This window comes from Limulus polyphemus, unplaced genomic scaffold, assembly GCF_000517525.1.
Source record: "Limulus polyphemus unplaced genomic scaffold, Limulus_polyphemus-2.1.2 Scaffold7073, whole genome shotgun sequence".
In the NCBI taxonomy this organism is placed as follows: domain Eukaryota; kingdom Metazoa; phylum Arthropoda; class Merostomata; order Xiphosura; family Limulidae; genus Limulus; species Limulus polyphemus.
The window spans coordinates 19,681-34,073 of NW_013672683.1; the positions used below are offsets into that span (position 1 = coordinate 19,681).

General features: G+C 33.1%; 1 protein-coding gene across 1 annotated transcript in view; it reads left to right on the forward strand.

Annotated features, from left to right (window-relative positions):
- The window catches only part of LOC106474327 (thioredoxin domain-containing protein 5-like), a 23,807-nt gene extending 10,452 nt beyond the window's left edge, over positions 1-13,355 (forward strand). The window contains exons 4-8 of the mRNA XM_022402635.1: positions 1,339-1,425; positions 2,016-2,132; positions 5,476-5,561; positions 5,752-5,878; positions 12,564-13,355. Of these exons, the coding sequence (XP_022258343.1) occupies positions 1,339-1,425; positions 2,016-2,132; positions 5,476-5,561; positions 5,752-5,878; positions 12,564-12,689 (543 nt within the window). The 3' untranslated portion in view covers positions 12,690-13,355. The remainder of the gene's footprint in view (positions 1-1,338; positions 1,426-2,015; positions 2,133-5,475; positions 5,562-5,751; positions 5,879-12,563) is intronic.
- Positions 13,356-14,393: the final 1,038 nt, after the last annotated feature.

The window sequence follows — 14,393 nt, forward strand, 5'->3', positions numbered from 1 at the left end:
TTCTTGACTTGCCGGTCGAGTATGGCCCAGAGGTTTTCGATGGGGTTCATGTAAGGAGATTGGCTCGGCCAAGGCAACTACTGGATACCATTTTCTTCCTGCCAATTTTGGGTGTTTCTAGCAGTGTGACACGGTGCTCCATCTTCCTGGAACAACATTGTGTTCTCGTCCACAATGACCCGAGTAATAAAGTGGCAAGAGTCCTTCCTCCAATATTTCGATGTATTTCGCAAAATTTATGTTGCCAATGCACTCCACTAAGCTCGATCTCCCACCAACCCAAACAGCTCCCCAAACTATCACGCTGAAACCACCATGCTTCACAGTTGGCTGCAATCTGTTGATCCAAAACTCTTGGTGAGGCATTCTCCAGACCCATATCCTTCCACTGTCCGAAAATTGAGCGAATCTTGATTCGTCTGAGAACAATGCGGTCTTCCAAAAGTCCAGAGGCTTGATCGTCATATCACTTGCCCACTTCTTTCGTCTGACTATGTTGACAGGTCTTAATAAGGGCTTCTGTCTAGCTGCTCTGCAATGATAACCCAATCTGTGGAGAATCCGTTGAACAGATTTTGGGCTCATCTCACCAGCTTTGGCCACTTCTGCAGTCGTTACTCTGGGATCCGTTTCGATGCTCCTCTTGACAGCCCTTTTTGTCCTCTCCTATGGACCAGGACAACCCGGACGCTGCTCAGTTGTTTCCTGAACTGCACGATGATTCTGTTGACTGTCGAAAGCGAAATTTGCCGCTGACTTATTCCACCATCTGATTGACCAACTATCCTTCCTCTAACAAAATCTGACAATTCGAGAGAACCTTGAGTTCTAGGCATGTTGTAGCACAAGATAATTAGTGTGAGGACCATTTTCATTTATATAATGCTCTGTGAACACAAATTAGTTAGCATAAATCAGTTAAATGACGAAAAATTAGGTGTCTATTTACTTGTGACCACTCAATATATATATATATAAATGTAGTATATAAACATACCATGAGCTTAAACCTTCTTATATGAGTACATTATTATTCTAAACTTATCAATTATATATGAGTATGTACAGTTTTTCACATAACATATGGTCAAAAAAGAAGTCTTCAGGTTGATGTTGCTCCAGCTACCTTTGTTCCTTGCCATTCTATAGAGATCACACTTGTTCTTCCCTTTGAGAGTTGGCTGTAATGCACACATTATGTAAAAATGTATACAGCAGTGTTGTTCAGTGGTAGTTCAGGTAGTATTTTGAGGCTACAACCTCCTTTATGCTTGAATGAGAATGTGCAATCATGTGGGTTCCTAACATTTTGCATTTATTTCATGTGTTTTTTTCCAGGTTGATTGCACAAGTAATCGTTTCATATGTAATGAATTTGAAGTCAAAGCCTATCCGACTTTATTGTGGATTATAGATGGTAAAAAGGTAAGCTGGTTGTGACATAAAATTAAGATATTTTTTCAGTATAATAAGAGATGTATTAGGAAAAGATATTGGTTAAACCCAATAGAAAAACAACAGGTACACAAGCTTTCAATGAACAAATGTCTTAAACAGAAATTCTTCAATTGCATTATCTTTTATACTAAAACTGGTGAACCATGAAAATATTAATGTATAAAGTGATGAAATATCCAATAAGACTACTATTAATATTCATTAATTCATTTGTAACTGATTTAGTAGCATGTGTTTCAGTGTAGTCTTTAGCAGAATAACATTCTTTAGGATACTTGAGAGAATTGTAATTTACCAATGTATCACTAACTTTGATCATTAATTGTACTAATTTTAAATGAAAACTCTTACATTCAGTGTAAATAAATGTAAAATAGTTGAATAAATAGAGTTGTTTAAACATTTGTTTAACAACAAGTAAAAGCTTGGAATGGTCTAATCTTTCATTGGGTGGTGTTTAAACAACTTACATCTATTTAAATCTAATATAGTCCTAAATATTCAGATGATACTAATAAGTATATTTTATAAGGCATTAAAGATTAGATTCTTTGTAGGTAGAGAAGTATCAAGGAGGGAGAAGTCATGAAGAGCTTAAATCTTTTGTTACAAAAATGAAAGAACTGAACCACAAAATAGACACAGGAAATGAAGAGAAGGTTCCTGATGCTTTGGTAACTGAAAAAAAAATTAGTTCATTGAATTTACCTGTGATTTCTATCTGAACTCTTATGTAAATATATAATGTCAGCTTTATATGTGTGTTTTAACCATTTGTAGAAATCTGCTTAGCCCCCTTGCTATGGGCTCAGTCAATTCAGCTGAATTCATAACCCCAACTTTACCTTTAGAGTTTCCATACTATAACTTCTAATATGTTTTGTGTATCTTCACAAAATTTTGCAAGCTCTCAGTTATCATTGCAAGTGTTTTGTAGACGAAAATTCAGAATTTTTAATGAAGTATATAATGCATATCATGATAATAATGTAATTAAATTTTTAGTGTAATTCAGTTAAACCTTATCTAATTGAATATTTATTGTTAGATATTTTTTTTTCTAAACCTTTAACATTGAGCATAATCTATTTAAGAACTTAAAACTTAGCTTCACTGAAAAATACAAATTATGCTGTTGTTCCTTTAATATTTAGTTAGACAATGCCTTTAGATACAGACTAAGATTAGGAAGTTGGTTCTATAAGAATCCTTTCCTTGATATTTTTAAATAAACTGCAGAAAAGATTTATTTATTATTATAAAGTAACTAAAATGTAAAAATAGGAATCTCTTTAGGTTGGTTAAAATAAATAATAATATAATAAAAATATTTCACAAGGCACGCATGCGAACAGCTCAGAGTAGCTCATGGGTATTGTAATTCGATAGCATAACATGAGCTCCACATTTCCCAATTGATTTACAACTTATAATGGCTCAAATAGTAGTTAGAGATGGTTCAAAGAGCAATAAAACAATATGAGTTATGAATAAATAAATGTATACTGTTATGAGTTTAAAACTACTTAGGATAAACGAATGTAGTTTCATGTCACAATTTGAAGTCAATCTAGAAAGAAAAAAAGGAATAATTTGGATTTAAATTTTTCTTTTGGTTGTTTCGAGGCTGGTCAAATTGATTGACCTTGTGTAGAGTTAAGGTAGAGAAAATAACAGAAAATATATAAATTCTTACTGAAAAGAAATGTTTGAAATGTATTTAGGAGGTTTTAGAGATTATGCAAAGGAAATTTGAGATTTTTGAGATGAAGAAAGGTGTTTTCAATCTTAACATGAAAATCACCTTGCACTCGGACTAATAAAAAAAAACTCAATATATTCATGGACAAATCTTTTTTTAGATTATCAAAAATACTTTGCCAAAATATGTGATTTTTTTTTTTACATGAAAGACTTGTAATGTTTACTGAAAGTCTGCCAAATTTTGTGAAGATATACATACTATATTAAAAATTAGTGGTATCAAAACTATAATGACTGAGTACAAAGTGGTCATGTATTCATGTCGAGAGAGTTAAATAGACTCTCCTCTGTACAAAAACATATTTTCCAAAACCACATTTAAGCAGACCAAAGGAACAAAAGTCCATAGAGCTACACTAGAGGAACCTTTACAGATATGTGTTTGAGTGAGATACTGTTATTATTACAGTTAACTTGGCCAGCTTTCTCATGAAAATGACCTTGGGGTTTAAGGTGTGACTGAAAGCTTGTGAGCCATAGTTAACTTCAAATTATTTCTTATTATCTTATAGACTGTACTAGGAGATATGTTCAGCTTCGTTGTCATGGGTTTTTGAAGTGAAGAGTACTTTTTTTGTAATCATAATCTTTGTTTAGTGTTTTCCCGAATGGACTTAAGACGTAATTTCATAGCTAGATACTGTTGAAAAAAACTTTGCTATGCAAGTTTTTCTATTGAATACATTGAAGGCTTCCTTTTTTCAAAATGTTGAGTTTTATAACTGTGTTTAACATTCTTGATCTACAAATATCCTTTCTGAGAAAGAGCTATAACACACACTCCATTCAGTGGAACAACCTTGATAGCATTTTACTACTGAATAGCCAGAATTAACAAGTCACTCATGTTGCATCTGCAGCAGTATATCAGCCTTTTTTTCCATACACATTTGTATTTAGTATGATATTTTTATCTTTTAAGTTCTTTTACAGTATAATGTTACTTAACTTTGTAGCAATGATGCCATCTTTAAACCCCATTTTGTGCATGTTACTGAGTCACATTCAAAACTTAATTAAACCAATTTACTATAAATGTATTTTAATGAAGTTATTATTATTATCAAGTATTTTATAATTTAAAGTTTTATATTATCTAAGTATTGTTCCTTTATTTTGAAAAGAAACATCTAAAACAGCAATTAAAAGGGCAGTTTTTGCTGTTGTGTTATCCACTCATGGTTACAATTCTCAATTTTTAAGAGCACTTATACAAGAAACTGGGTATCTAAAGTAGACTGTCATTTCAGACAATCAAACTTCACAAAACACGTATATTTCATTACCATCTGGAGATCTTCCAAGAATTTCTTCCCACCCTAAACAGTTGTAAATGTTTTCTCAGTTTAAGATTAGATTTGCCCACTTTCAGAGTTGAAATGTGTTGCTATGCAACAGTTTGAAGTTGAATGGCATGCTTATATCGAATAAAAAGAGCAGATTTCCCTCTGTATAGCTAAATAGACCAACAGACATTGGCAGTATATATATGTTTCTAAATATCAAGTTGAAAAAAGCTTAATCCATTGTTGAGAGCAGGGTCCCTAGTGTTTGCCTTTACTTTATTGCCATATACATAGTTTGATAAATTGCATTTATGTTTTACTTTTATATTTTAATTAATTATGTGTTATTTGTGTTTTAAAATGCATATTTGAAAGGTTTAATGAAACTTATAAGTTTAACTTTTTCTTGCCTGAATTGTGAAAGAGTATAGACATTAGGTGTGAGTGGGCACTATCTTGTTTACCCACTACATGTCTGTACCCAGAGTTGGTGTAAAAATATGTTTATAAAGGCCTGCGTACATAAGTGATGAATCAGCAGAAATAACTGAAGAATAATAATTAAAAGTAAACTATAAGTGAAAAGATAAAGACATGAAATTACGCATGGTAGACCAGTAAATTCTAGTGAATTTGCATGAAGAGTTGAAAGGTATGTACATATTTTCATTTGTCAATTTTAAACATTTCATTCCTCTGTAGTGGAGTTAGTGATACAGTAGAGAAAATGGAAGATAAAATATAAATATTTACCTTAAAAAAAGCCTTTGGTATTCATTTACGAGGTTCTAGAGATTATGCAAATGAAATGTGAAGACTGTAACATAAAAAACAGTATTTTTATACTTCGTATAAAAATCACCTAACTAAACCAAAACCCCAAAACCAAACTCATTAGATGCTGAATTTAATCTAGTTTTTAGGTGATCAAGTAGCTGTTTGTAATTTTTGGTTATTCTGTTTACAGCCCTCACCTGTAGTACAGCTTACATCAGAAAATTTTGTTAATGCTGTAAGTCAAGGCCTCAGTTTTGTGAAATTTTTTGCACCTTGGTAAGTTTTGGTTTTTGTCATTTTTATTGTATTGGTAGCATTGCTTAATCGTGGTTACATATTTTTCTGGTTCATTATGAAAATAACTTTCATAACTTAATTTTTATTTTGAATTTTTTAGATTACTAGAAAATTTGTTAATATATATATTTTTTTACATTTGTATTTAATATTCTACATTTTATATCAGGTGTGGACATTGTCGACGGTTAGCTTCAACGTGGAATGATCTTGGGAGGAAGTTTGTTAGAAATACAGAAATAAAGATTGCAAAAGTAGATTGTACTGTTGAAGATGCATTGTGCAGTGAAAATAAGGTGATATATTTTGTTGTACATAACACTTCATAACCAAAAAAATAAATCAAAAAAGAGAGAAAGTGTATAATTATCCTGTGATGAATATGCTAATTTAAAAACTGAAGTATCTTTGATACTTGCTGCATGATCTGCCTGTGGGTCAGTGGTAAATGTATGGACTTGCAGTGCTAAAATCTAGGATATGATTCCTCATGGTGAACAGAGTGTAGATAACCAATTGTGTAGCTTTGTGCTAAAAAACCTCTATGAATGGCTTTTAATTACAAGTTTTAACTCTTTCCATATGGGGATCCTTTTCTGTGCATGTCACGAGGTTATGCTGAGTTGTATTAAAAATTTAATTAAACTATCCCCCATTGAGACAAGAATAACTACAGAATTACAATCCTAAATTATGATACAATACATACCTTCTTCCACACAAAAACTTTTGCTGATCTTCATCTGCCCTCTAACACATTGAAAATAAATTTGTTCTCACTTGACTCGCTAACCTTTATAACTCTCAGTTTGAGTTGCTCATTTAGCATGAATTTCTATCTATATTCTTTTGCTTTTAAGGGTATGGCTGTCCTCATCAGCCTTCCCTTTTTTCCCCTGGCTTATTTTATTTGGATGAGAATGCTACTTGCAAGGGTTTGTCTTCCCTCTGGTAATTCAAACTGGCTGTTTTTGCATATTACAGTTTTTGGGATCTGTTTTACTTCTTTTGGGTCTCATATCAAGGTGGCCAACTTGCTTACTTTTGTCTTTTACTTGCATTTCGACTTTCTCACCCTTTTTCCTGTACCCATTTTGGAAGTTGACATCGATATGGATCTTTACGTGGTGGAGTCAAATCCTGTGGAGACCATGTTACTCTGTTTTGTTGACTTTTGAGAGACCTTCACTTCCATTCGATGAGTTCTATGGGTTTTTCAGAGTGTGGAATTTTCCACTTCAAGTGGCCATTTTTTCAATTATTGTTTAGCCTTCCTTTCCTTCCTTCAAGGGATCCTGTCTCATGCAATTGGCTGCTCCCTGTCAGGTGACACCTTCTCTTATCAGGAGCTATAATACCAGTTTTTCCAGTTTTGGGTTGGTCTATCTTTTTTTTCTAGCAAGAAGGGGCCTTCCATTTTATGCCTTCCCACCTATATTTTCCTCCCCTAACTTTTACCTTCATCTACATCTCTCCATGTCAAGTTCTCTAGTGGCTCAGATCTAATTATCCATCCCTTCCCTTTTCCATATTTGTTCCCAGTCGGTTCTAGATTGCCTTTTGTTTCCTGTGTAGGCTTTCTGGTGCTATGTTGTTCATACAGCTTCCTTTCGTGGCTCCTGTTCCCATTTGTTTCTTCCCTGGAGTAATTTTGGTTTGGGTTGTCAGATTATTCAGTTGGTTGCCTTGTTTATCATGTCTCCTTTCATCTGTTTTGACATGTCATCTTGTCTCTGGTGGTTCACTCTCATCATCCTCTGGAAGAGATTGTGCAGGCCAGAATGTGAATTACTCACTATGCTTTTGTCTCTCATTATTTGCTCCAGGTGTCTTTATACTTCTGTAATGCATATTGTTTCCCTCCAGTTGTGATTTCTCCATACACCAGATCAAATCTGCCTTGGGTAAGTATAATTTTTTTCATTTTTATTGTATGGGGCTCTCCTAGTGTTTTTGTTACATATTCGTATTCTGCTCAGTGGCAAGTGTTGCCTTACTTTAACAGTAAAAAATAAAAATATAAACTGTGCCTACTCCCTTTAAGGTTGTAACACTCACTGTTGGGGTGGGGTGATCTGTAAGACCACTAGCGGCTTACCTAGTGGTGTGTGTATAATTCTATTACATACTTGGCAGACTGTCACTCATGGACTTTCATGAGTAAAGCAGCAAGGGATTTTTACCCATCCCTGCCACTCCCTTGATGGTATAAATTGGGAGAGATTCACTTTTTTGCCGGGCAGGCAAAATATTATAGTCCTGACAGTTTGCCTATCTTTACCATTATAAAATATTTCCCCAAGCCGACCACTCCCATACTCCATATTATGACCACTGAAATGAGTCTTAATGCCATTGTTGGCTTTATACATTGTGACTGCCTGCTGTCTATTTTTCTTTGTTGTTCTTTTAAAATATGCAATAACAGGAAGCAAATGTTAGACTGTTGTAACTTGAGAGCTGTTAGTCCTAGTGAGTGTACCTCATAGAAAAAAGTATTATTATATATATTTATGTTACCTAATTTAACCTTATCTAGCCTAAAGTTTTCTAATTTTTGCAAATTTAGTTACTTTTATAATAATAAGTAAAGAATAGTTAAGAAAGACAAGAAATGTAGCCCTTATTTGTGTAACCATTTCTTTGTCATCAACTGTCGTTCTATCTTAGCTCTAGTACTTTCACCAATGCTATTAGTCTACAATTTTATTTTCTTTAAGTAAATAATGCATGAAAAAACACAGAATAATAACATGTCAACAGCTGAGAAAATTGAGTATCTGTCAGAATTTGTCTGATTTCCTAATCATGTGACTTGAGCAGGTAGAAATTTAATTTAGCTCCCCACTATGTTCTTGTGGGAAAAAATATTTTCTCATCAGCTAAATTGTCAATTATCTGTAGTATCATATGGCATGAATCATAATGCAATCAATCTGTTGAAATCTAGGCTTTCTATTGGTTATAAATTTAATAGGAGTGGCGACAAAAGAAGCAACTTGAAAATGATGGACAATTTAAATAATGTAGAAGATATTGTTCAAAGTGAAATCGTTAACACTATGTCAAAAAATAACAATCCAAAATCACCAACTATTTTGCGTAATAAAATGTATATGCACATGTTCCATGATTAAAATTTGTAAAATACTTTAAGTATGAAAAGAAAGACAATAAAATATTCAAGAAATTATTAATAGTTTGGATGTACAATATGCAAAGAAATATCACACATAACATTACAATTCAATATTCAAATATTTTACAGTTAGTTGATGAACTAGTCGATCCCTAGTAAGACCATTTCCATATTAAGATCACTTCTGTTCAGACACACACAGTGTGTGTGTGTGTGTGTAATTCTATTACGTACATGGCAGACTATCACTAATGAACTTTCATGAGAAAAGCAGAAGGGGATTTTTGCCCATTTCTGCTGCTCCCTTGATTGCATAAATCAGGAGTCGTCTGCTTTTCAAAAAAGGGTTTCACAGTTGTCCACTTCACTTCCTATGGCTTGGGAGTCCTTACCAATTTCCAGTTCCTAGTTGTTGGGGTGGTTAACCATAGAGGCTTCCTCTGGAGTGTAGCACACATATAGTAACATTATTTATCTCTACACTCTCTTGAGAAGAGGGCGAAGCTGGGAACCCTCACTCCTTCTCCCTCCTGGGTATTGTTGTGGGATGAGCTGGAACAGCTCATCATAATACCTGGTTGAAGTATACAGTGCCCTATACTTATGGTTGAGAATGGTAGACATCCACCCTCCCCACCCCCATCTTGGTAATTCCAGTAACAGGATGAATTTTCCCTCCTCCTATGATTGAGCTTGGGGACTTCGTCCACCTCGTAGAGCTGGTAGTGGGACATATGATACCCCCCTGTTCTTACAGTTGAGTTGTGATTCACACACTGCCCCATAACTCTGTGTTCAGTTTAGTGTTCTTGCCCCTTATGGCTGTTGTGGAAGTTTGTCCAGTGATTGCCATTTGCATACTTCTTCATTGTAATTCTGGTTGTTTGCAGTATAGTACTCTGTTTTCTTGCAGTTGGAGTTCGTTTGTATATATATTGTTCATGGTCTGCTCACCCTAGCCATGTTACATCGTATATACTTATTTGATTCTTTGACATTGCTCTCAACCTCATAAAACTGAGGACACGAAGTAGAACTTTTTGTATCCAGTTGGGGTGGAGGAGAGTTTTGCTCTAATATTTTCTGAGGCCATTCTTTCATGGTTTGGTCCTCAATGATGCCTGTTTCATGGCACTTTACTTCTTAAAGGGTGAAGAGCATACCCTTTCCACAAATGGTGTGGCCCCTCTCTTGTATGCTTTTGTTCAATTCCTTGTGGTTGCTTTCCATGGTGAGTTTCTTACGTCTGTGCTACACCAGTCCTTCCACGTACTCATTGTGGGATTCTAGCTTTGGTGTGAAGTATGTATCATGTTGGAAGTTATCATTTTCCTACACTGAAAATAGATTTCCAATAGATAGTACCTCCATTCACACATTTCCTATCCTTTCTCCCCTCTTTCTATTATCTGATGTGCCTAATCTCAAAAGTGAGGTACACAAAATATAATATAGGGGGGGGGGCAGCTGCTCCAGGAGTGTGTTTTTTTCTCCTATTGGTAGAGGGTCATCACATGCTTTATGCAAACTAAATGAGCAGCTTGAACTGAAGGGGTATAAAGGCTTGTAAGTCAAGAGAGAATAAATTTCTTTTCAATGTGTTAGATGGCAGATGAAGCTTAGGAAAAGATTTTGTGTGTTTGAGGAGGTATCTATTTTCAGTGTAGGAAAATGATAACATCAGGGGGTTCATTTCCCTTCTGTGGATACAGCAGATAGCCAGATGTGGGTTTGCTATTAAAAAAACACACATTGATTAAACTACTTTATTATCATGGCGTATGAATAAACTTGACATCAAAACTTAGCTAATACTCCAAATCTTAATATTATATAAATTTTACGTTTTATAAGGCAATATTTAAAAAAAATCCCGAATATTCCCAAGTATGAGAATTGTAACATTTGCTCTCTTGGTCTTCCCTCTCTAATTTATTTACTGCCCCTCCAAGTTGTATGGAATTTAACATAAATTATTCATTATAATATTGTTATTACTCAGGCAAAACATATCTTCTCTTTCACAAATTACCAATAGTCCTCTCTGACTTTTAATACTATATTGAGATTTTTAATCTATATAATGACATACTATATTGCATTGTTTTCTGTACAGAGAATTGTCTGTTTTAGTTCCAGTTCAAACTTTATTTCTACAGACTTAGCTGAATTTTTAATGTCTCTTATCACATAAATAGAAAGCCAGAAAAATTACGATAGTTATAGGACATTGTCTGCTTTTTACCTATTATTACTCTGTGTTCTTAGTTTTATTATTTAATTAAATAAAAATTTGTTTACTGTAGTAGTACCATTTAGTATAATAAATTGGCTTAAATTTCATTGACAGTAGACAGCAAAAGACCCCAAGCAAACACTATATTTCTTTTTTTTTTCATGTAGATTCTTTCTTTATTATTATAAATGTAACTAAAACGTAAAAATTGTAAACTTCTTATGTTAGGTACGGTTAGATTAGGTAAAATAAAGAAAAGTAATAGTAGTAGAAAAAATTTCATGAGGTATGCTTGCGAGTAGTCTGCGCCTTACAAAATTTGAGAGGGTAACGTGAGCTGCATGTTTGCCAAATTATTTACAACTTGTGTGGTGGGATTATTAGTTAGACAATAAAACAACAAGATTTAAGTAGAAATAGACATGTACTGTTACAAGTATAAAGTTATTTATGATAAACAAATGTTGTTTCATGTTGCAATTTGAAGCCATTGTAGAAAGAAAAAAAGGGTAATTTAGATTCATTTTGTACTGTGGTGGTTACAAGGTTGGTCAAATTGACCAACCTTGGTTAGGGTTGAGATAGTAAAAATAGCAGATAAAATATGAAGTTTTAAAAAACATTTAAAATTTATTTAGGAGGTTTTGGAGATTATGAAAATGAAATTTGAGAATTTTCAGATTAAGAAAAGTATTTTTAATCTCAACACTTTGCACTTGGAATAATCAACATTTTGACTCCATGTATTCATGGAGAAATTTTTAGTGAAAATACTTCATTAAAATTCTTATTTATTGTCTACAAAACACTTGTAATGATAACTGAAAGCTTGTTATAGTATCGAAACTATAAAGGTCAATTTTGGGTCAGGAACTCCACTAATTCAACAAAACCTGTAGCAAGAGTGTTAATCATTACATAAAAGTTTTTGTACATAAACACTTAAATCTTTATTGTGAGCCAGACTAGTTTCAGAGAATTCCACTCCTCATCAGTGACCCTGGACACTACCACCAATGAAAGTTCAGGCCAAACCAAGCCTTTGTAGTAGTGAGGTGTTGAAAATCGAAATGGTGTATTTAAGTGTTTTACACTCACAAAAAAAGAAACCTATCATTCTACAGGTATTTGAAGAACTTGTAGTATTCTGCCACAATTTAATTCTTCGTATTGTTACCCGACACAGACACACCCCCATTGAAAGAATGAACCATTCTGACAACTGTTTAAACAACTCTATTCAATTATGTACCTGCTGCCCTGGGTTGCAGGTTCAAATCCCCATCACTGAACATGCTCGACCTTTCCACAGTGGGGGTGTTACAATTGACAGTCAATCCCACTATTTGTTGCTAAAAAAAAAGTAACCCAAGAGTTGGTGGTGAGTGACATTATCTAACTGCCTTCCCTCCAATCTGTCATTTCTAAATTAGGGATGGTTAGCAGAGATAGCTCTTGGGTAGCTTTGTGCAAAATTCAAAAACTAGACAATCTATATTTCAGTTTTGTGCACTTGCACAATATTGTGAATTACATTACAGTATAATTTTTTTAATTAAATATGCATAATTTTGAATTATTTCTTAAAGAGTTTTGAATTTTGCAGGTGGAGGGCTACCCAACTCTGATTCTTTTCAGGAATGGAGAACGTATTCAAGAATATGGAGGAGCCAGAGATCTTTCTGCTCTGCATGGATTTGTGTTGGAGCATTTACCTCGAGAAGAATTGTAGTTTATATTCTATACATTTAGAACTTCAGGGAGTAGAAAAATATAAATATAGTAAGATTCATAGATTGCTGAAACTTTCTTTATTTTGTTATTTGCTTCACTGATGAGTGCATGCCATTATCTTAGTTGCAATGTATGTTTTCTTTTTATTAGTCACTGTATAATTTTGCATGTCCAAGTTGTGTTCTTCACTTATTGATCAATGCTGATGATAAAAATAGTACTATACTAATTTTGTAATAAATGAACTTGCACAATTTCAAGCTGTTGAAAAACACCATCCCTTTTCGTACATCTTATATGTATTTTTATATTTGTGCTTAAAAGTTCAAAGCTTGATATACAGAACATTTGTATAGGAAAATTTTGTTTCAAATACATTTGAAATATAATAGCAAAATGCATGTAAAAGCACAAGATAGAATAAGAAATGTATGTTAAGGAAAAGTGCTTAGTCATTTGGAGTTTTTCATTTTTTTAGTTTCAAAATGGAGTTCCTGCATAAGGTATCTTTAAAAATGGACACATATTTTATTATTTAAAATATTTGGTTATTCTTACAGTAGAAATTGTTTAACATAACTCATGATAAAGAAGTTCCCAGAGAAACAGAAACACTATGGAGAAGTAAAGAACTACAATAATACAAATGAAATGAAAAAAGAAATATATTATAGAACATGAGCATTTTTCATTATGTAAAGGATTTATCCCGTGTATAGCATTTCTGCATGTTTTCTTTATGTAAATCTTAAACTATAAATAATTTTTGACAGCTTTTGAAATGTTGTAATATGTAATTGTTTTCTTTTCAGTCATTTCTTTTAATTATTATTATTTCTTATAAGGGTTAGAAATAGTTTATTTATCATAAAAAAATCACACATTTTTCTTTGTGAAGTGCATGCATCTGTGATGATTATATTTTATGTCAATTGTTGTGTTATTCTTTGAATTATGATTTACAATTAATACACATTACTTACAGGAACTAAATTCATTGATTTTTTTTTTTATTATTTAATCAATAAGTTACAGCCAAGAAGAATAATTAACTAAAAGAAAACAATTTACACAGATGTTAAACCAAACATGGAATAATTATTAAATACACAATTACAGATTTTTATTTCAAATAGCTTTATACTAGAGGTAGACCAATAATCAGTGTTCAATTTATTTAAAATCACTGGAGCTAAATAATAAAAACACTTTGAACTCAAAATCGAAGTGCTTCTTGGATAGTAATAGATATTTCTATGACAAAACAATTATAAACTATCTCTAGAGAGGATTAACGAATTCATTTCAGGAGTATATATTATAATACCTCTTGCAACCTAATGAAGCAGTAAACACAGGCCTAATAAATAGTTCCAAAACATACCATCCACTGCCACTTTAGCTATTTCTTGATATTCAAGGTTTATATCTCTTTGCCCATCTAAGCATTGAACTTGCTTGCTCCCGTCTTTTATACCCCACTTGAATGCCCTTGGCAATATCTACCTTTCCAACCTCTCCACCAACATTAATGCACCTCCAACTAGGTACTGTATATAAGCACCTATTTCAGGTAATGTAATCACTTTTTCTCGACAAAGCATTTGGCACAGGTTTCTATACAGGGGTATTGTGATTACTAACGCTTTTAGTTTCAACTTTAGATGACTTCTTATTTCTACAATGAAAATTTCGTTTAATT